The 20,844-nt window shown below is 49.2% G+C and overlaps 1 protein-coding gene across 1 annotated transcript; it reads right to left on the bottom strand.

Annotated features, from left to right (window-relative positions):
• Positions 1-17,877: 17,877 nt before the first annotated feature.
• LOC139266723 (soluble scavenger receptor cysteine-rich domain-containing protein SSC5D-like) lies at positions 17,878-19,371 on the bottom strand. The gene has a single exon (XM_070884343.1). It carries the CDS (start codon positions 19,369-19,371, stop codon positions 17,878-17,880), a length of 1,494 nt encoding a protein of 497 aa, XP_070740444.1.
• Between the last annotated feature and the right edge of the window lie 1,473 nt (positions 19,372-20,844).

Raw genomic sequence — 20,844 nt, 5'->3', positions numbered from 1 at the left:
AAAAGAAGTTCTTATTTTTCTTTTCTGTGTCTTTTTTCTCTTTTAATCGAATCTTCCTTTCCCTCTCTATTTCTCTTTCTTTATCTAATTTAACTTTCATTTACCTTATTTCATTCTCCATCTTTGCTCTGTTTATTTCTCCATCCTAAAATTTCATTGGTTAAGGAGATAGACTGTTGGTCCCATCAATCACCAAGGGCCTGTCATTCACCAAGCTCCCAGATGCCCCGTTGTCCTCACCGCACCGTTATCAGCTCACACTTCCAGCAATTTATGGTGAAAATTATTTTCGAGCTGAAGGGTAAGGAAAAAAACCTATCAAATGGGGTAGACAGCGACATGTCCAATTTGGCAAATTCTGGCCCTTTATTTTGATTTTGCTAGCTTTATACCCCATTATCACATGACAACTTTAAGGCACTGATTTCTTTTTGACTATGACAAAAAAACTTTAAAAAAATTGTCAAATGCTTAAAAGTTCTAAGTTGTGACTCTGGAAGTGTGGCCTTGTCTTTGCCATGAATCCGTCCCTAATCCCAGGACTTGGGCCATTTAAATATTATAGATGGGAGCTTGTGCCTGTAGAGACATGACTGGTGCACGCATCTCTGATGCATTACAAGTGGTTCCTTGCTGCTTGGTGGAAGGTGGTTTAGGCCAGTCTGACCAAATTCGCCAACAGTATAGCCTCTTCCTCATCGGTCAAACAGTCTCCAAATGGAAATTGATCTCTCTTGGATCGATTGGCACTTAAATATGATACGGTGGAGCTAACATGTCATGTATCTTACATTATTATATATAACTGTGTCCTAACATGCTATACATGACTGTAATAAGATATGACCTGTAACCACCAGCATACCTTACCTCCAGGGGTGCACTTGCAAGAGACAGGTATATAAGGACAGGTCTCAGGCAAGTGCAGCATTCCAGAGCTGTGAAATAAAGGTGCAGGTCCAGAGTGACCTTGACTTCACTACATGCCTCGTGTGAATCTGTACTGAGGGGACAGAACTTTACAGTGGCGACGAGTTACGGAGTTACCGAATCCACAGAATGACGAACAATGGATCAGATGAAAAGTACAATGCTGGAGACAATTGGGAGGACTTTATAGAAAGGCTCCAGCAAAGCTTTGTAACCAAAGACTGGTTAGGAGACGACAAAGCAGACAAGAGAAGAGCCCATCTCTTGACCAGCTGTGGCTCGAAAACATATGCTTTAATGAAGGATCTGCTGGCACTCAAGAAACCAGCAAGCAAGTCGTTTGAAGAATTGAGCACACTGGTAAGAGACCACCTGAAGCCAGCGAGCAGCCTACACATGGCCAGAAACAGGTTCTACAACTACAGACGCTGTGTGGGCCAGAGCATACCCGACTTCGTGGCGGAACTTCGGAGGTTGGCTAGTTTATGTGAGTTCTCCGATGAACTGAGGAGAGAAATGCTGAGAGACTTTTTCATTGCAGGAATAGGCCATGCAGGCATATTCCGAAAGCTCATAGAGACCAAGAACCTGACCTTAGAGGCAGCAGCACTGGTTGCACAGACATTCTTGGTAGGGGAAGAAGAAACGAGGTTGATTTACAATGCAGGTACGACAACTAACGAAATATCGGAACAAGAAGTTCACAGCATTAAACAAGCTGCTACCCCCACACACAGAGAAAACTGGGAGAACAGGCTCTCGACAGCAGGCAGTGGCGCCAGAAGCCATCAAGGGCCACAGGAACGGCCGTTCACACCTCATCAACCCACAATGCGAGCAATCAACTACAAATTGAGAGAAGCTCAAGAGAGATCAGCCAGACGCAGCTCATTCTTTGGGAACAATAGAAGCAGTCTATGCTGGAGGTGTGGGGGTGGGCACTCATCAAGGGGATGTCGATTTCAGCAGGCTGTGTGCAGGAAATGTGAATATACAGGGCATTTGGCCCGCATGTGCAAAAAAATGGCAGCTTGGCTGGTATATGAATCGGATGGGTCGGAAAACGGACCAGAAGACGGTGGGGACAGTACCCGGGACACCGATGTACAGCGGGTCAACATGATTAATGGCTGCTGCTCCTACAACAGGACGCCTCCTATAATGATGAGGGTCCTACTCAACGGGATACCTGTCAACATGGAGCTGGATACGGGAACGAGTCAATCTGTCAAGGGCGGTCAACAATTTGAACAACTGTGGCCGCATAAAAGAGACAGACCAAAACTCACAAGGGTCAACAACAAACTAACGACGTATACCAAAGAAATTGTACCAGTCCTCAGCAGCGCCATGCTCTCTGTCACATACAAAGGGACAGTGAACCGATTTCCCCTGTGGATTGTCCCCGGAGACCCCCCAGCACTGCTGGGGAGAAGCTGGCTGGCAAAACTAAACTGGAAATGGGATGATGTCCATGCCATGTCATTAGAGGAACTCACCTCCTGCTCAACAGTTATAAAGTGATTTGAACATCTCCTTCAGTCAGGTGTGGGCACTTTCAAAGGGGCCAAAGTCAAAATCGACATCACACAGGATGCTAGACCGGTCCATCACAAGACCAGAGCTGTACCCTATGTGATGAGGGAAAAGATTGAACATGAACTAGACAGGCTTCTGCGGGAAGGCATTATATCACCTGTGAAATCGTACCAGTCCTCGGCAGCGCCATACTCTCTGTCACACACAAAGGGACAGTGAACCGACTTCCCCTGTGGATTGTCCCCGGAGAGCCCCCAGCACTGCTGGGGAGAAGCTGGCTGGCAAAATTAAACTGGAAATGGGATGATGTCCATGCCATGTCATTAGAGGAACGGACCTCCTGCTCAACAGTTATAAAGTGATTTGAACATCTCTTTCAGCCAGGTGTGGGCACTTTCAAAGGGGCCAAAGTCAAAATCGACATCACACAGGATGCTAGACCGGTCCATCACAAGGCCAGAACTGTACCCTATGTGATGAGGGAAAAGATTGTACACGAATTAGACAGGCTTCTGCAGGAAGGCATTATATCACCTGTGGAATTTAGTGACTGGGCAAGTCCCATCGTCCCAGTCATGAGGCCTGATGGATCCGTATGAATCTGTGGAGACTACAAATCTACCATAAACAGAGTCTCCCTACAGGACCAGTACCCGCTGCCAAGAGCGGAGGACTTATTTGCCACATTGGCTGGAGGTAAACTTTTCTCAAATCTCGACCTCACATCTGCGTATATGACGTAAGAATTGACCGAGGAATTCAAGCTACTCACCACCATCAACACACATCAAGGCCTTTTCATGTACAATCGATACCCATTCGGCATCAGGTCGGCAGCTGCCATATTCCAGCACAACATGGAGAGTCTGCTCAAGTCCATCCCGGGGACGGTTGTATTTCAAGACGACATACTTATCACGGGCAGGGACACCGACTCCCATCTCCTTAATTTGGAGGAAGTACTAAAGCGGTTGGATTGGGTAGGCCTACGAGTCAAGAAATCCAATTGCCTGTTTCTCGCACCCGAGGTTGAATTTTTGGGCAGAAGGATTGCCGCTGATGGAATCCGCCCAACAGAGTCCAAAACAGAAGCAATTCGCCTGGCACCCAGGCCCCGGAATGTCTCAGAACTGCACGCCTTTCTCGGGCTACTCAATTACTTTGGGAACTTTATGCAGAACTTAAGCATGCTGCTGGAGCCTCTCCACATGCTACTCAGGAAGGGGTGCGATTGGTTTTGGGGGGACGCCCAGGAACGCGCCTTCAATAAGGCACGCAACCTTCTGTGTTCCAACAGTGTTTTGACTTCCTTTGATCCAGGTAAAAAGCTAGTTCTCACATGCGATGCGTCAGCGTATGGGGTCGGGTGCGTTTTGCAATATGTCAATAGTGCGGGCAAATTACAACCCATAGCTTATGCTCCAGGTCACTTTCGCGGGCGGAGCGCGGGTATGGAATGGTAGAGAAGGAGGCGCTCGCGTGTGTGTATGGTGTCAAAAAGATGCACCAATACCTTTTCGGGGCCAAGTTCGTGTTAGAAACCGACCACAAGCCCCTCACGTCCCTCCTATCCGAGAGCAAAGCAATAAACGCCAACGCCTCGGCGTGAATTCAACGGTGGGCACTCATGCTGGCGTCCTACGACTATACCATAAGGCACAGATCAGGCACAGACAACTGTGCCGACACGCTCAGCAGGCTACCCCTGGCGACCATGGAAGAGTCTGACGAATAGGACTGTGAGATAGTCATGGCAATCAATGCCTTTGAGTCCACAGGTTCGCCCATGACGGCTTGCCAAATCAGAGCCTGGACGGCCAGCGACCCCACGTTATCCTTAGTAAAAAGATGTGTCCTAACCGGTGACTGGGCAGAGGCTCGCGATGCCTGCCCCGAGGAATTAAAACCTTTCACAGGCGCATGCATGAGCTATCACTACAAGCAGACTGCCTGATGTGGGGCAGCCGAGTAGTCATGCCTCTGTGAGGCAGAGAGGCATTTGTCCGGGAGCTCCACCGCGAGCACCCGGGGATCGTTCTCATGAAGGCCATAGCCAGATCCCACGTCTGGTGGCCTGGTATTGACGCGGACTTGGAGCTCTGCGTCCGAAGGTGCACCATTTGTGCCCAACTCAGCAATGCCTCCAGGGAGGCTCCCCTGAGCCCCTGGCCCTGGCCTACCAAACCGTGGTCGCGGGTGCACGTAGACTATGCGGGCCCATTCATGGGCAAAATGTTCCTCGTAGTTGTAGATTCCTTTTTGAAAGTGGATCGAATGCACCATTTTAAACTCGAGCACAACCTCCACCACTGTGGAGAGCCTCGCAACCATGTTGCAACGCACGGAATCCCTGACATATTGGTCAGTGACAATGGTCCGTGCTTCACCAGCGCAGAATTCCAAGATTTTATAATTGACCACGGCATAAATCATGTCAAGCCGGCCTCCAACAGCCAGGTGGAGAGAGCAGTGCAAATCATGAAACAAAGTATGCTTAAAATCCAAGGCCCCATGCTGCAGGGTCGCCTGTTGCGACTGCTGCTGGCATACAGATCTCGTCCGCACTCATTGACTGGGATCGCCCTGCGCAACTGTTGATGAAAAGGACTTTAAAAACAAGGCTCTCATTAATCCTCCCAGACATACATGAAATCGTTGAGGCAAAGCGCCGTAAGCTGACTGAGTACCATGACAGAAATTCGAGGGGGAGATGGAGTGAGATAGGGGACAAAGTGTTTGTACTAAACTATGGCAGGGGTCCCAAATGGCTTGCAGGGACAGTAACGGGCAAGAAAGGAAACAGGCTACTGGTAGTACAAATGGACAATGGCAAAACCTGCCGGAGGCATGTAGACCAAGTCAAAAGCAGATTTACCAACAACACTGCGGAACCAGAGGCAGACTACAATGTGGAACTCGCACCACATGTGGTGGACAGACAGAGGGAACAACCTGAGGAAAAGGCAATCCCAACAGACAGCCCAGGCGAGTCAACAACAATCACACCATTCGAAACAGACAGCCCAGGCAAGATGCCAGCAACCACACCCAAAGAAAAACAGACACCAAGGCAAACAACTGAACCACAACTCAGACGCTCCACGCGAGAGCGTAGACCACCTGAGAGACTGAACCTATAAAGACAAAAAGACCTTGGGGGAGGGTGATGTCATGTATCTTACATTATTATATATAACTGTATCCTAACATGCTATATATGACTGTAATAAGATATGACCTGTAACCACCAGCATTCCTTACCACCAGGGGTGCACTTGCAAGAGGCAGGTATATAAGGATAGGTCTCAGGCAAGTGCAGCATTCCAGAGCTGTGAAATAAAGGTGCAGGTCCAGAGTGACCTTGACTTCACTGCATGCCTCGTGTGAATCTGTACTGAGGGGACAGGACTTTACATAACATATGTCTATAAAGGGCTAGTACAACTGCGTCATGCAGCAGTACTTACTTCTGGCTCTGCATGGAGTGGATACAGGTGAGCGAAAATTCAAAAAGTCAAAGGAAAAGGAGAAGGCAATAGAGCAGAGCAGCACTGGGGGAAATGAAAACCAGAATGTGACAGGAAGGGACAGAATGTATAAACATAAAGGTGAATCAGAAAGTGGGGTCATAGCAGGAATAAATGGAAGAAAAAACAAATTTAAAAGCTCTTTCTCTGAATGCACGTAACATTCGTAACAAAATAGATGAATTGACGGCACTAATAGATACAAATGGGTATGATCTGATAGCCATTAGAGAGACATGATTGCAAGGTGCCCGGGACTGGGAATGAAATCTTCAGGGGTATTTGACAATTCAGAAGGACAGACAGAAAGGAAAAGGAGGTCGGGTAGCACTGTTAATAAAGGATGAGATCAGTGCATTAGTGAGAAACGATATTGGCTCAGAAAATCGAGATGTTGAATCAGTTTGGGTGGAGATAAGGAATAATAATGGGAAAAAGTCGTTGGTGGGCATATCTATAGGCCCCCTAACAGTAGCTACACTGTTGGACGGAGTATAAATCAAGAAATAATGGAGGCTTGTAAAAAATGAACAGCAATAATCATGGGCGATTTTTACTTTCATATTGATTGGACCAAGCAAATTGGCCAAGGTAGCCTTGAGGAAGAGTTCATAGAGTGTATCTGGGATAGTTCCCTTGAACAGTATGTTGTGGAACCAACCAGGGAGCAGGCTATCTTAGATCTGGTACTGTGTAATGAGACAGGATTAATAAATGATCTCCAAGTAAAGGATCCTCTAGGAATGAGTGACCATAACATGGTTGAATTTCAAATTCCGTTGGAGGGTGAGAAAGTTGGATCTTAAACCAGTGTCCTAAACTTAAATAAAGGAGACTACTAAGGTATGAGGGCAGAGTTGGCTTAAGTGGACTGGGAAAATAGATTCAAGTATGGGACGGTTGATGAGCAGTGGCAGATATTTAAGAAGATATTTCATAACTCACAACAAAAACATATGCCAATGAGAAGGAAAGACTGTAAGAGAAAAGATAACCGTCTGTGGCTTACAAAGGAAATAAGGGAGGGTATCAAGTTGAAAACAAGGGCATACAATGTGGCCAAGACTAGTGGGAGGCCAGAGGATTGGGAAACTTTCAAAAGCCAGCAAAGAACGACGATAAAAATGATAGCGAGGGAAGATAGATTATGAAAGTAATCAGCACGAAATATAAAAACAGATAGTCATCATCATAGGCAGTCCCTCGAAATCAAGGAAGACTTGCTTCCACTCTAAAAGTGTGTTGTCAGGTAGCTGTACAGTACAATATGGGAATTACAGTCTCAGTCACAGGTGGGACAGACAGTCGTTGAAGGAAATGGTGCATGGGAAGTCTGGTCTGCTGCATGTTCCTTCCGCTGCCTGCGCTTGTTTTCTGCATGCTCTCGGCGACGAGACTCGAGGTGCTCAGCGCCCTCCCGGATGCTCTTCCTCCATTTAGGGCGGTCTTTAGCCAGGGATTCCCAGGTGTCGATGGGGAAGTTGCATTTTATACCATTCATCATCATATGCAGTCCCTCGGAATCGAGGAAGACTTGCTTCCACTCTTAAAATGAGTCCTTAGGTGGCTGTACAGTCCAATACGAAAGCCACAGTCCCTGTCACAGGTGGGACAGATAGTCGTTGAGGGTAAGGGAGGGTGAGACAGGTTTGCCGCACGCTCTTTCCGTTGCCTGCGCTTGATTTCTGCATGCTCTCAGCGATGAGATTCGAGGTGCTCAGCGCCCTCCCAGATGCACTTCCTCCACTTAAGGAGGTCTTTGGCCAGGGACTCCCAGGTGTCGGTGTAGATGTTGCACATTATCAGGGAGGCTTTGAGCGTGTCCTTGTAACATTTCCTCTGCCCACCTTTGGCTCGTTTGCCGTGAAGGAGTTCAGAGTAGAACGCTTGCTTTGGGAGTCTTGTGTCGGCATGCGGACAATGTGGCCTGCCCAGCGGAGCTGATCAAGTGTGATCAGTGCTTCAATGCTGGGGATGTTGGCCTGGTCGAGGACGCTAATGTTGGTGCGTCTGTCCTCCCAGGGGATTTATAGGATCTTGCGGAGATATCGTTGGCGGTATTTCTCCAGCGACTTGAGGTGTCTACTGTACATGATCCATGTCTCTGAGCCATACAGTAGGGCGGGTATTACGACAGCCCTGTAGACCATGGGCTTGGTGGTAGAGATGAGAGCCTGGTCCTTGAACACTCTTTTCCTCAGGCGGCCGAAGGCTGCACTGGCGTACTGGAGATGCTGTTGAATCTCGTCATCAATGTCTGCTCTTGTTGATAAGAGGCTCCCGAGGTATGAGAAATGGTCCACGAAGGTCTACGGAGCGTCCTCCTCTGTTTCGGACGCCCTCAAAAGTTCGTCAACATCCTCCGCCTGTTCCACGACAACATGCAGGCCGTGATCCTTACCAACAGATCCATTACAGACCCAATCCACTTCCGGACCGGGGACAAACAGAGCTGCTTCATCGCCCCAACTCTTTACTCAATCTTCTTCGCTGCCATGTTCCATCTCACAGTCAACAAGCTCCCTGCTGAAGTGGAACTAAACTACAAAATCAGTGGGAACCTGTAGAACCCTCGCCATCTCCAGGCCAGGTCCAAGACCACCCCAACCTCTGTCGTCGAGCTACTGTAAGTGGATGACGCCTGCGTCTGCGCACATACAGAGGCTGAACTCCAGGACATAGTCGGCATTTTTACTGAGGTGTACGAAAGCATGGGCCTCACACTAAACATCCAAAAGACAAAGGTCCTCCACCAGCCTGTCCTCACCGCAGAGCACTGCCCCCCAGTCATCAAGATCCATGGCGCAGCCCTGGACAAACAGATAGTAAGAGGTTCTACAGGTACATAAAAAGGAAAAGAGTGGCTGAAGTAAATGTTGTGTATCTGTAAAGCACGCACTCCCATGTTCCGCCACCAGAGAGCTCATCCCCTGAAGTCCCAAGGGGCCCCAGCATCCCTTGGGAGCACTGTATATAATAAGCCGGTCCCTAAGGCCTGTTCCTCACTCTGGAGTGTCTTATTAAAGACTGAGGTCACTGTTACTTTAACCTCCCTGTGTGCAGCCTCATCTGTGTTCGGAACACAATAACTGGCGACGAGAATATGAATCCAACGCAAAGATGCAGCAAACTGTGGGCATCCTGGAGAAGTTCTCGGATGGTGAGAACTGGGGAGCCTATGTCGAATGGCTGGACCAGTACTTTGTAGCCAACGAGCTGGACGGAGAAGGACGCACTGCAAAAAGGAGAGCGGTCCTCCTCACGGTCTGCGGGGCACCAACCTACAGGCTCATGAACAATCTTCTGGCTCCGGTGAAATCCACAGATAAGTCGTATGAGGAGCTGTGTACACTGGTTCGGGAGCATCTTAACCTGAGGGAGAATGTGCTGATGGCGAGGTATCAGTTCTACATGTGCCAGCGATCTGAAGGTCAGGAAGTGGCGAGCTATGTCGCCGAGCTAAGGCGACTTGCAGGACAATGTGAATTTGATGGCTAACTGGAGCAAGTGCTCAGAGACCTTTTTTGTACTGGGCATTGGCCACGAGACCATCCTATGAAAACTTTTGACTGCCGAGACACCGACCCTCAGTAAGGCCATTGCGATGGTACAGGCGTTTATGTCCACCAGTGATAACACCAAACAAATTTCTCAGCACACAAGTGCTAGCAATGTTCATAAATTAACTGGAACTGTGTTTGTGAGCAGAAATGTACAGGGCAGAACCCACGAGTCTGCAACTGCCAGCAGGCCTCAGGTGACCCAGATGACTCTGAATCCGCAACAAAGGATGAAAGCAAAGCAATTCGCACCTTGTTGGCGCTGTGGAGGCTTCCATTCAGCCTATTCATGCCGCTTCAAAGGGTATGTTTTCAAGAGCTGTGGAACAATGGGGCATTTCCAACGAGCTCTGCAAAACTTGCTAACCACCACGTGGCAGAGGAAGATCGGTCCATGGTGGATCAAAGCATTTTCGAGTCTCAGAGAGAGGAGGCAGATGCTGAAGTACACGGGGTGCACACATTTTCGACGAAATATCCACCTATAATGCTAAATGTAAAATTGAATGGCTTACCCGTAGCCATGGAACTGGACACTGGTGCTAGCCAATCCATCATGAGTAAAAAGATATTTGAGAGACTGTGGTGCAACAAAGCATTCAGACCAGCCCTGAGCCCTATCCACATGAAACTGAGAACGTACACTGTCCTGTTTATCACTGTCCTGGGCAGCGTCATGGTCAAGGTCATCTACGAGGGCATGGTGCATGAACTGCCACTCTGGATTGTCCCGGGCGATGGCCCCACACTGCTTGGAAGGAGCTGGCTGGGCAAAATCCGCTGGAACTGGGATGACATCCGAGCGCTATCACATGTCGATGAGGCCTCATGTACCCAGGTTCTCAACAAATTTCCTTCCCTTTTTGAGCCAGGCATTGAAAACCTTTCCGGGGTGAAGGTACGGATCCACTTGGTCCCAAAGGCACGACCCATTCACCACAAGGCACGAGCGGTACCTCACATGATGAGGGAGAGAGCGGAAATCGAGCTGGACAGGCTGCAACGCGAGGGCATCATCTCCCCAGTGGAATTCAGCGAGTGGGCCTGCCCGATTGTTTCAGTACTCAAAAGTGATGGCATGGTCAGGATTTGCACCCATTATAAAGTAACTATTAATCGTTTCTCGCTACAGGACCAATACCCGCTACCTAAGGCAGACGACCTATTTGCGACGCTGGCAGGAAGCAAGATGTTCACCAAGCTCGACCTGACTTCGGCCTACATGACGCAGGAGCTGCAGGAGTCTTCGAAGGGCCTCACCCGCATCAACAGGCGCAAGGGACTGTTCATCTACAACAGATGCCCATTTGGAATTCAGTCGGCTGCAGCGATCTTCCAGAGAAACATGGAGAGCCTACTCAAGTCGGTACCACACACGATGGTCTTTCAGGACGACATATTGGTCACAGTTCGGGACACCGCCGAGCAGCTACAAAACCTGGAGGAGGCCCTCCAGTGACTGGATCGCGTAGGGCTGCGACTGAAGAGGTCGAATGCGTCTTCATTGCAACAGAAGTGGAGTTTTTCTGGAGAAAAATCGCGGCGGATGTCAGTCGGCCCACAGATGCTAAGACAGAAGCTATCAGGAACGTGCCCAGGCCGCAGAACATCATGGAGCTGCGGTCGTTCCTGGGACTGCTCAACTATTTTGGTAACTTCCTACCGGGGTTAAGCACTCTTTTAGAGCGCCAACATATGATATTGCGCAAAGGTGAGAACTGGGTATGGGGAAAAAAAACAAGTAATTGCTTTTGAGAAAGCCAAAAACATTTTATGCTCCAACAAGCTGCTTGTATTGTATAACCCGTGTAAAAGACTTGTGCTAGCATATGACGTGTCGTCGTACGGAGTCGGGTGTATATTACAACATGCTAACGTTGCGGGGAAGTTGCAACCAGTCGCCTATGCTTCCAGGAGCTTGTCTTAGGCCGAGAGGACCGACAGCATGATTGAGAAAGAGGCATTAGCGTGTGTATTCGGGGTAAAGAAAATGCATCAGTACCTGTTCGGCCTCAAATTTGAGCTGGAAACCGATCATAAGCCCCTCATATCCCTGTTCGCTGAAAACAAGGAGATAAATACGAATGCATCAGCCTGCATATAAAGGTGGGCACTTGCGCTATCAGTGTATAACTATACCATCCGCCACAGGCCAGGCACCGAGAACTGCGCGGATGCTCTCAGTCGGCTACCATTGCCCACCACGGGGGTGGAAATGGCGCAGCCTGCAAACTTGTTGATGGTGGCGCATCCCGCAGACTTGTTGATGGTCATGGAAGCGTTTGAAAATGATAAATCACCTGTCACGGCCTGCCAGATTAGGACTTGGACCAGCCAAGATCCTCTGCTGTCCCTCGTAAAAAACTGTGTACTGCATGGGAGATGGGCCAGCATCCCCGTTCAAATGCAACAGCTAATCAAGCCGTTTCAGCTGCGAAAGGATGAGCTGTCCATTCAGGCAGACTGCCTGTTGTGGGGTAACCGCGTAGTGCTACCCAAAAAGGGCAGGGAGATGTTCATCTCAGATCTCCACAGCACACACCCAGGTATAGTAATAATGAAAGCGATAGCCAGATCCCACGTGTGATAGCCCGGTATCGACTCTGACTTAGAGTCCTGTGTACGGCAATGTAGCGTATGTGCTCAGTTGAGCAATGTGCCCAGAGAGGCACCACTAAGTTTGTGGTCCTGGCCCTCCAAACCATGGGCGAGGATCCATGTCGACTATGTGGGCCCATTTCTCGGTAAAATGTTTCTGGTGGTGGCGGTGGATGCATTTTCAAAATGGATTGAATGTGAAATAATGTCGGGAAGTACTGCCACCGCCACCATTGAAAGCCTGAGGGCCATGTTTGCCACCCACGGCCTGCCTAACATACTGGTCAGTGACAACGGGCCATGTTTCACCAGTGCCGAATTTAAAGAATTCATTATCCGCAATAGGATCAAACATGTCACCTCGGCCCCATTTAAACCAGCCTCCAATGGGCAGGCAGAGCGGGCAGTACAAACAATCAAACAGTGCCTTAAACGAGTCACAGAAGGCTCACTGCAAACCCGCCTGTCCCGAGTACTGCTCAGCTACCGCACGAGACCCCACTCGCTCACAGGGGTGCCCCAAGCTGACCTACTCATGAAAAGGACACTTAAAACCAGACTCTCGCTGATTCACCCCAACCTGCATGATCAGGTAGAGAGTAGGCGACAGCAACAAAATGTAAACGATGGTCGCGCCACTGTGTCACGGGAAATTGATCTGAATGACCCTGTGTATGTGCTAAACTATGGACATGGTCCCAAGTGGATCGCGGGCACGGTGCTAGCTAAAGAAGGGAATAGGGTGTTTGTAGTCAAATCAGACAATGGACAAATTTGCAGAAAGCACCTGGACCAAATGAGGCTGCAGTTCACAGACTGCCCTGAACAACCCACAGCAGACACCACCTTTTTTGAGCCCACAACACACACCCAAAGGATCAAAGATAGCACGCCAGACTAGGAAATCAAACCCATCACGCCCAACAGCCCAGCAAGGCCAGGCTCACCTAGTAGCCCTGCAGGGCCAACAACATGCCCGCCCAGCGAGGGCACAGCCAACACACCAGAACAGACATTTGTACTGAGGTGGTCCACCAGGGAAAGAAAGGCTCCCGACCGCCTCACCTTGTAAATAGTTTTCACTTTGACTTTGGGGGGGTAGTGATGTTGTGTATCTGTAAAGCATGTACTCCCATGTTCCGCCACCAGGGAGCTCATCCGCTGAAGTCTCAAGGGATCCCAGCATCCCTTGGGAGCACGGGATATAAGCCAGCCCCAAAGGCCTGTTCCTCACTCTGGAGTGTCTTATTAAAGACTGAGGTCACTGTTACTTTAACCTCCCTGTGTGCAGCCTCATCTATGTTAGGAACACAATAGGTCCCTTAGAGGATGAGACTGGGGAATTAATAATGGAGAATAGGGAAATTGCAGAGACTTTGAAGAAATATTTTGTATCGGTCTTCATGGTAGAAAACACTAAAAACATCCCTATAGTGGATAATCAAGGGGTTATAGTGAGGGAGGGACTTAATACAATTACTATCACTAATGAAGTAGTACTTGGTAAAATAATGGGACTAAAGGTGGACAAGTCCCCTGGACCTGATGACTTACATCCTTGGGTCTTAAAATAAATGGCTGAAGAGATAGTGAATACATTGGTTGTAATCTACCAAAATTTCCTGGATTCTGGGGCGGTCCCAGTGGATTGGAAAACTGCGAATGTAATGCCCCTATTTAAAAAAAGAGTCAGATAAAAAGCAGGAAACTATAGACTAGCTAGCCTAACATGTGCTGTTGGGAAAATGCTAGATTCCATTATTAAGGAAGCAGTAGCTGGATATTTAGAAAAGCATAATTCAATCAAGCAGAGTCAGCATGGTTTTATGAAAGGGAAATCATGTTTGATGAATTTGCTGGAGTTCTTTGAGGATGTAATGAGCAGGGTGGATAAGAGGGAACCAGTGGATATGGTGGATTTCCAGAAGATATTCGATAAGGTGCCACATAAAAGGTTACTGCACAAGATAAAAGCTCACAGGGTTGGGGGTAATATATTTGCATGGATAAAGGATTGGCTAACTAACAGAAAACAGAGAGTCAGGATAAATGGGTCATTTTCTGGTTGGCAATCAGTAACCAGTGGGGTGCCACAGGGATTGGTGCTGGATCCTCAAATATTTACAATCTATATTAATGACTTACATGAAGGGACCGAGTGTAATGTAGCCAAGTTTGCTAATGATACAAAGATGGGTGGGAAGGCAAATCCTGAGGATGACACAAACAATTTGCAACAGGATATAGACACAGGCTAAGTGAGTGGGCAAAAATTTGGCAGATGGTGTATAATGTGGGAAAATGTGAAGTTATCCACTTTCGCAGAAAAAATAGAAAAGTAAATTATAATTTAAAATGGAGAAAAATTGCAAAGTTTTGCAGTACAGAGGGACCTGGGGTTCCTTGTGCATGAAACACAAAATGTTAGTATGCAGGTACAGTAAGTAATCAGGAAGGCAAATGGAATGTTGGCCTTTATTGCAGGGGGATAGAGTATAAAAGCAGAGAAGTCCTGCTGCAGTTGTGCAGGGTATTGGTGAGGCCACACCTGGAGTACTGTGTGCAGTTTTGTTCTCCATATTTAAGGAAGGATATACTTGCATTGGAGGCTTTTCAGAGAAGGTTCACTAGGTTGATTCCGGAGATGAGGGGGTTGATTTATGAGGATAGGTTGAGTAAGTTTGGCTTACACTCATTGGGATTGAGAAGAATGGAAGGTGATCTTATCGAAACATATAAGATAATGAGGGATCTCGACAAGGTGGATACAGAGAGGATTTTTCCACTCATAGAGGAAACTAAAACTAGGGGACATAGGGCCCAAGTTTCCCGAAAAAAAAAAATGGTGCTCACTTACCTGGATGCCCGTTTTTATTTGGCCCGTCAGCGCTGAAAATAAAAAAACAATGTCTCATTCCAGCATGCGCACCTTCTGGCGCCAGCACTACCCGAGCTGAACTCGAAGGGCGTGGCTTCAAGTGTGCGCCGGAACCGCACAGCGCACGTGCTCCAGAAAAAAAAGGGCAAGTAATTGCGCATGCGCAAAGAAAAAACCCTAAAGATAGCACGCCACATGAAAAAAACCTGCGCATGCGCTGTACACTGTATAAAAAAACATCACATGGGGACTGTGTGGAAATCCATAGGTGGCAAAGGTGGATTTGCAAGTCGGAAATACAACTGCGATCACAAGATGACTGCAATCGAAGGGTGCAGAGAGGGCCAAAGGGACAGATCGGAGCCGGAGAAGGGGAAGCAGTAAGGGCGAGGAGATTTCTCGAGGAAGAAATTGAGCCCCTGATAGACTTAATTGTGAGTAGGTGGGAAGTTATTGAAACAAAGGGAGTTTCAGTAAAAAGAAACTTAAACCCTCTGTACTTGCAAAAGTTTGGAACCAGGTCGTAGTCGCGTTTAATGGAATGTCCCTCACCCGGAGAACCGGTGCGCAAAAAGTGGCAGGACCTCGGATAAGCATTTAACTGTAAGTAATAAGTTATATTTACATTTATGTCGGTTCTTAAGCATATGTATATTTATGCACTACAATATCATTTGTAAATGTGATCCATGTGTTTGTGTGTGCGCGTGTGTTCGTTTGCATGCCATACACGAGACTCCCAAAGCAAGCGCTCTATTCGGAACTCCTTCACGGCAAACAAGCCAAAGGTGGGCAGAGGAAATGGAACAGGGACACCCTCAAAGCCTCCCTGAAAAATTGCAACATCCCTACTGACACCTGGGAGTCCCTGGCCAAAGACTGCCCTAAGTGGAGAAAGTGCATCCGGGAGGGCGCTGAGCACCTTGAGTCTCATCGCCGAGAACATGCAGAAATCAAGCACAGGCAGCGGACAGAACATGCGGCTAATCTGTCCCACTCTCCCTTACCCTCAACGACTATCTGTCCCACCTGTGACAGGGACTGTGGTTCTCGTATTGGACTGTTCAGCCAACTAAAGACTCATTTTAAGAGTGGAAGCAAGTCTTCCTCGATTCCGAGGGACTGCCTATGAGATGAGTGTTCAGAAGGACACTCTCTTTAAAAGTTCAATTTTCATCTTGATGGTGCCACAAATCAACCGAGAACGGTCACAAATTGGAGGAGGACCACCAAGTAGGCTGCAACTAATAGCCGTGGAGCAGAGGATAGTGTCAATGATTAAATGCCACAGGAGAAGACCAACAATCAATGCGGAAGCTGGTTCCAGTTTCTCAATAGAGGGTAAGCCCTGCAAATGGCAGTCTGGGTTGGCTAAATGTTACATACTGAGTGTGCAGCCTACGCTTCTCTTTCCTCAATGCTGCTAACCAAGCATCTATCTTTTGTTTCGCAGAGGTTGAGCATCAGAAGGAGACAGAAGGTGCACCTGAAGTTGAAGGAGAGAATGTTTAGGAAACCGCCACTCCAGATATTCCAAATCAGGAGAATGATGATGGGACGCTAGAAGACGTCAATGATGATGACATGGTTACCTTGGATTTGGAGATGATGAATCCCTTGAGCATTCCAGGCCCTCTCATGAGTGAGTCAAGCGACGGGACTTTTCTAGGTGTGACGTCTGCGGCTGGGGGTCCAGGTGTGTGGCAGCAAGCCACACCTGTGAGACATCAAAGGAGGGTGCACGGTTGACCTGATACAGAAACAATGGATTTGGAGAACATAGGACATCTTGTGGGGATGAGCAGAGAGAACATCCAACAATCGCGCTTGCTCCTGGAAGCTGTTGGTGGGGTGAGGGCAGATTAGGGGGACTGTCATCACAGATGGAAAGACTTTCGGGACAGTTGAGGGAGGTTGTAGCGGCAATAGGGGGGTTCACCCAGGCTGTCATTGATGCGAGAAACGCTTTCTGTTCTGCACCAAAATCAAGGGTTAATCCTGAGGCTGAGGATGATAATGAAAAGCAACCCGGGCCTTCCACCATGATACATTTTGGTGGTGTCCCTGTTGTAAACCAGCAGCAAGAAATGCCGCAATGGAAAAAAATCCAGATTAAACCTGGGGTTAAGGGGGCCAAGGAAGCAGAAGTCTGCAACTACGGGCATGTGCAGGGGTAGCGGCATCTACTGGGGCAGGGTTGGCGCACGGCACTAAGGAGGAGGATTGATGGCTTGTTTGTTTGTTTTTTGATTGATCTGGCTGATTGCTTTTTATAAAGTTTGCCACTGTAATCATTAAAGTTTCTAAAGTTATGATAGTTTTAATATAAGTCATGTTAAGCTAATTACCATTGTGCTGTACAAATGTTTAATACATATATTTATTTTGGACTTTTAACCTGACTCCAGCACTTCATTTCTTAATGCTGCACTCAAATATATTATAGGATAAAGGAACGGACACATCATGTAAAATGACCTCAACCCTTGGAACATATTGGTTTAAATGATACAGGGGCAGGTTCCAATACTAAGGTGTTCATGGATCCTAACTTTTTCTGGATCACTGATACATACAATGCAATACCATGGTGCATGTAACAGTGACCCTGACCCAGTGTTATAAGATCCATGAACAGCTTTGTACAAGAACATGCAAATTTAAAACCTCCATAAATATATTGTTGGACATTATTGTCCACCTAAGCATTCCAACATTCCATTTAAACATTAAAGATTTGTGGTGGGATTATTTAATAATAATGTAATGTCCAGTCTTGATTAGAAAGCCTTGCTGCTTTACCATGAGCCTGTAGTATCTTGCACTGTCTTCTGTGTGTAGATCTTCAGCCAGGGGCGAGCAGCGGGTCCGGGTGGATGGAGGACCTTCGGCCAGGGGCGAGCAGCGGGTCCGGGTGGATGGAGGACCTTCGGCCAGGGGCGAGCAGCGGGTCCGGGTGGATGGAGGACCTTAGGCCAGGGGCGAGCAGCGGGTCCGGGTGGATGGAGGACCTTCGGCCAGGGGCGAGCAGCGGGTCCGGGTGGATGGAGGACCTTCGGCCAGGGGCGAGCAGCGGGTCCGGGTGGATGGAGGACCTTCGGCCAGGGGCGAGCAGCGGGTCCGGGTGGATGGAGGACCTTCGGCCAGGGGCGAGCAGCGGGTCCGGGTGGATGGAGGACCTTCGGCCAGGGGCGAGCAGCGGGTCCGGGTGGATGGAGGACCTTCGGCCAGGGGCGAGCAGCGGGTCCGGGTGGATGGAGGACCTTCGGCCAGGGGCGAGCAGCGGGTCCGGGTGGATGGAGGACCTTCGGCCAGGGGCGAGCAGCGGGTCCGGGTGGATGGAGGACCTTCGGCCAGGGGCGAGCAGCGGGTCCGGGTGGATGGAGGACCTTAGGCCAGGGGCGAGCAGCGGGTCCGGGTGGATGGAGGACCTTCGGCCAGGGGCGAGCAGCGGGTCCGGGTGGATGGAGGACCTTCGGCCAGAGGCGAGCAGCGGGTCTGGGTGGATGGAGGACCTTCGGCCAGGGGCGAGCAGCGGGTCCGGGTGGATGGAGGACCTTCGGCCAGGGGCGAGCAGCGGGTCCGGGTGGATGGAGGACCTTAGGCCAGGGGCGAGCAGCGGGTCCGGGTGGATGGAGGACCTTCGGCCAGGGGCGAGCAGCGGGTCCGGGTGGATGGAGGACCTTCGGCCAGGGGCGAGCAGCGGGTCCGGGTGGATGGAGGACCTTCGGCCAGGGGCGAGCAGCGGGTCCGGGTGGATGGAGGACCTTCGGCCAGGGGCGAGCAGCGGGTCCGGGTGGATGGAGGACCTTCGGCCAGGGGCGAGCAGCGGGTCCGGGTGGATGGAGGACCTTCGGCCAGGGGCGAGCAGCGGGTCCGGGTGGATGGAGGACCTTAGGCCAGGGGCGAGCAGCGGGTCCGGGTGGATGGAGGACCTTCGGCCAGGGGCGAGCAGCGGGTCCGGGTGGATGGAGGACCTTCGGCCAGGGGCGAGCAGCGGGTCCGGGTGGATGGAGGACCTTCGGCCAGGGGCGAGCAGCGGGTCCGGGTGGATGGAGGACCTTCGGCCAGGGGCGAGCAGCGGGTCCGGGTGGATGGAGGACCTTCGGCCAGGGGCGAGCAGCGGGTCCGGGTGGATGGAGGACCTTCGGCCAGGGGCGAGCAGCGGCTGCAGTCGAGGAGGAGAAATGGTAGAATGCTGCCCTTGCTGCCCACAGAAGAAAACTTCATTCTCCCAGCTTCTTAGAAAAACCTGGTGGATATCTCGGAAGATGGAGCCTGGTGGATTAACTTTGAAGAATTTTTGAGGATTTTGGTTGATTTTGGGACCCAGAAACATCGATGGAAAAGGTTACATTTAAAAAATTTTATAGCCTGAATGCAGTTTAATATCGCAGGAGCAACATTATTGATAAGTTTTCATTTAACATTTTTATTTTTATACTTACTTACAAGTAATGTAGCATTTTTAATTGCTAAAAGTTAAAGTATTAGTGAGGGAGTCCATTCGGCTGTGGATAGGAACAGGCCAGCGTGGGTTTCTCCAACTGAAGGTAAGGCTTTTTCCTACGATTATAGGGTCTGTGCGCCGGGTTAAACATTTTCGTAGGGTGGAAACTTGGCCTTAAGCCCAGAAATGGCGCAGGAACCTTCTTTTACAGGTACACCTGTATGGAGTCAAACATTCTGGCGCTGGTAGTACACGCCGGCGCCCCAACATTGGGGAATCTTTGAACTAGGCTTTGGCGCAAAAAACTCACTGGGCACCGAATAAACGGTGCCCAGTGCTGGGGAAAATTTGGGCCCTACTTTCAGGATAACGAGTCATAGAAACATAGAAAATAGGTGCAGGAGTAGGCCATTCGGCCCTTCGAGCCTGCACCACCATTCAATAAGATCATGGCTAATCATTCACCTCAGTACCCCTCTCCTGCTTTCTCTCCATACCCCTTGCTCCCTTTAGCCTTAAGGGCCATATCTAACTCCCTCTTGAATATATCGAACAAACTGGCCTCAGCAACTCTCTGCGGTCGAGAATTCACAGATTAACAACTCTCTGAGTGAAGAAGTTTCTCCTCATCGCGGTCCTAAATGGCTTACCCCTTATCTTTAGACTGTGTCCTCTGGTTCTGGACTTCCCCAACATCGGGAACATTCTTGCTGCTTTCTAACCTGTCCAGTCCCGTCAGAATTGTATATGTTTCTATGAGCTTCCCTGTCATTCTTTTAAACTCCAGTGAATATAGGCCCAGTCGATCCAATCTCTCCTCATATGTCAGTCCTGCCATCCCGGGAATCAGTCTGGTGGATCTTCGCTGCACTCCCTCAATAGCAAGAATGTCCTTCCTCAGATTTGGAGACCAAAACTGAACACAATATTCCAGGTGAGGCCTCACCAAGGCCCTGTACAACTGCAGTAAGACCTCCCTGCATCTATACTCAAATCCCCTTGTTATGAAGGCCAACATGCCATTTGCCTTTTTCACCGCCTGCTGCACCTGCATGCCAACCTTCAATGACTGATGTACCATGACACCCAGGTCTCATTGCACCTCCCCTTTTCCTAATCTGCCGCCATTCAGATAATATTCTGTCTTCCTGTTTTTGCCCCCAAAGTGGATAACCTCACAGTTATCCACATTATACGGCATCTGCCATGCATTTGTCCACTCACCTAACCTATCCAAGTTACCCTGCAGCCTCTGAGCATGCTCCTCACAGCTCACACCACCACCCAGCTTAGTGTCATCTGCAAACTTGGAGCTATTACACTCAATTCCTTCATCTGAGTCATTGATGTATATTGTAAATA

The sequence above is a fragment of the Pristiophorus japonicus genome, chromosome 1 (genome assembly GCF_044704955.1).
Source record: "Pristiophorus japonicus isolate sPriJap1 chromosome 1, sPriJap1.hap1, whole genome shotgun sequence".
NCBI classification, from domain to species: Eukaryota; Metazoa; Chordata; class Chondrichthyes; family Pristiophoridae; genus Pristiophorus; species Pristiophorus japonicus.
The sequence above is the reverse complement of the archived record's forward strand: the minus strand, read 5'-3'. Positions and strand labels throughout refer to the sequence as shown.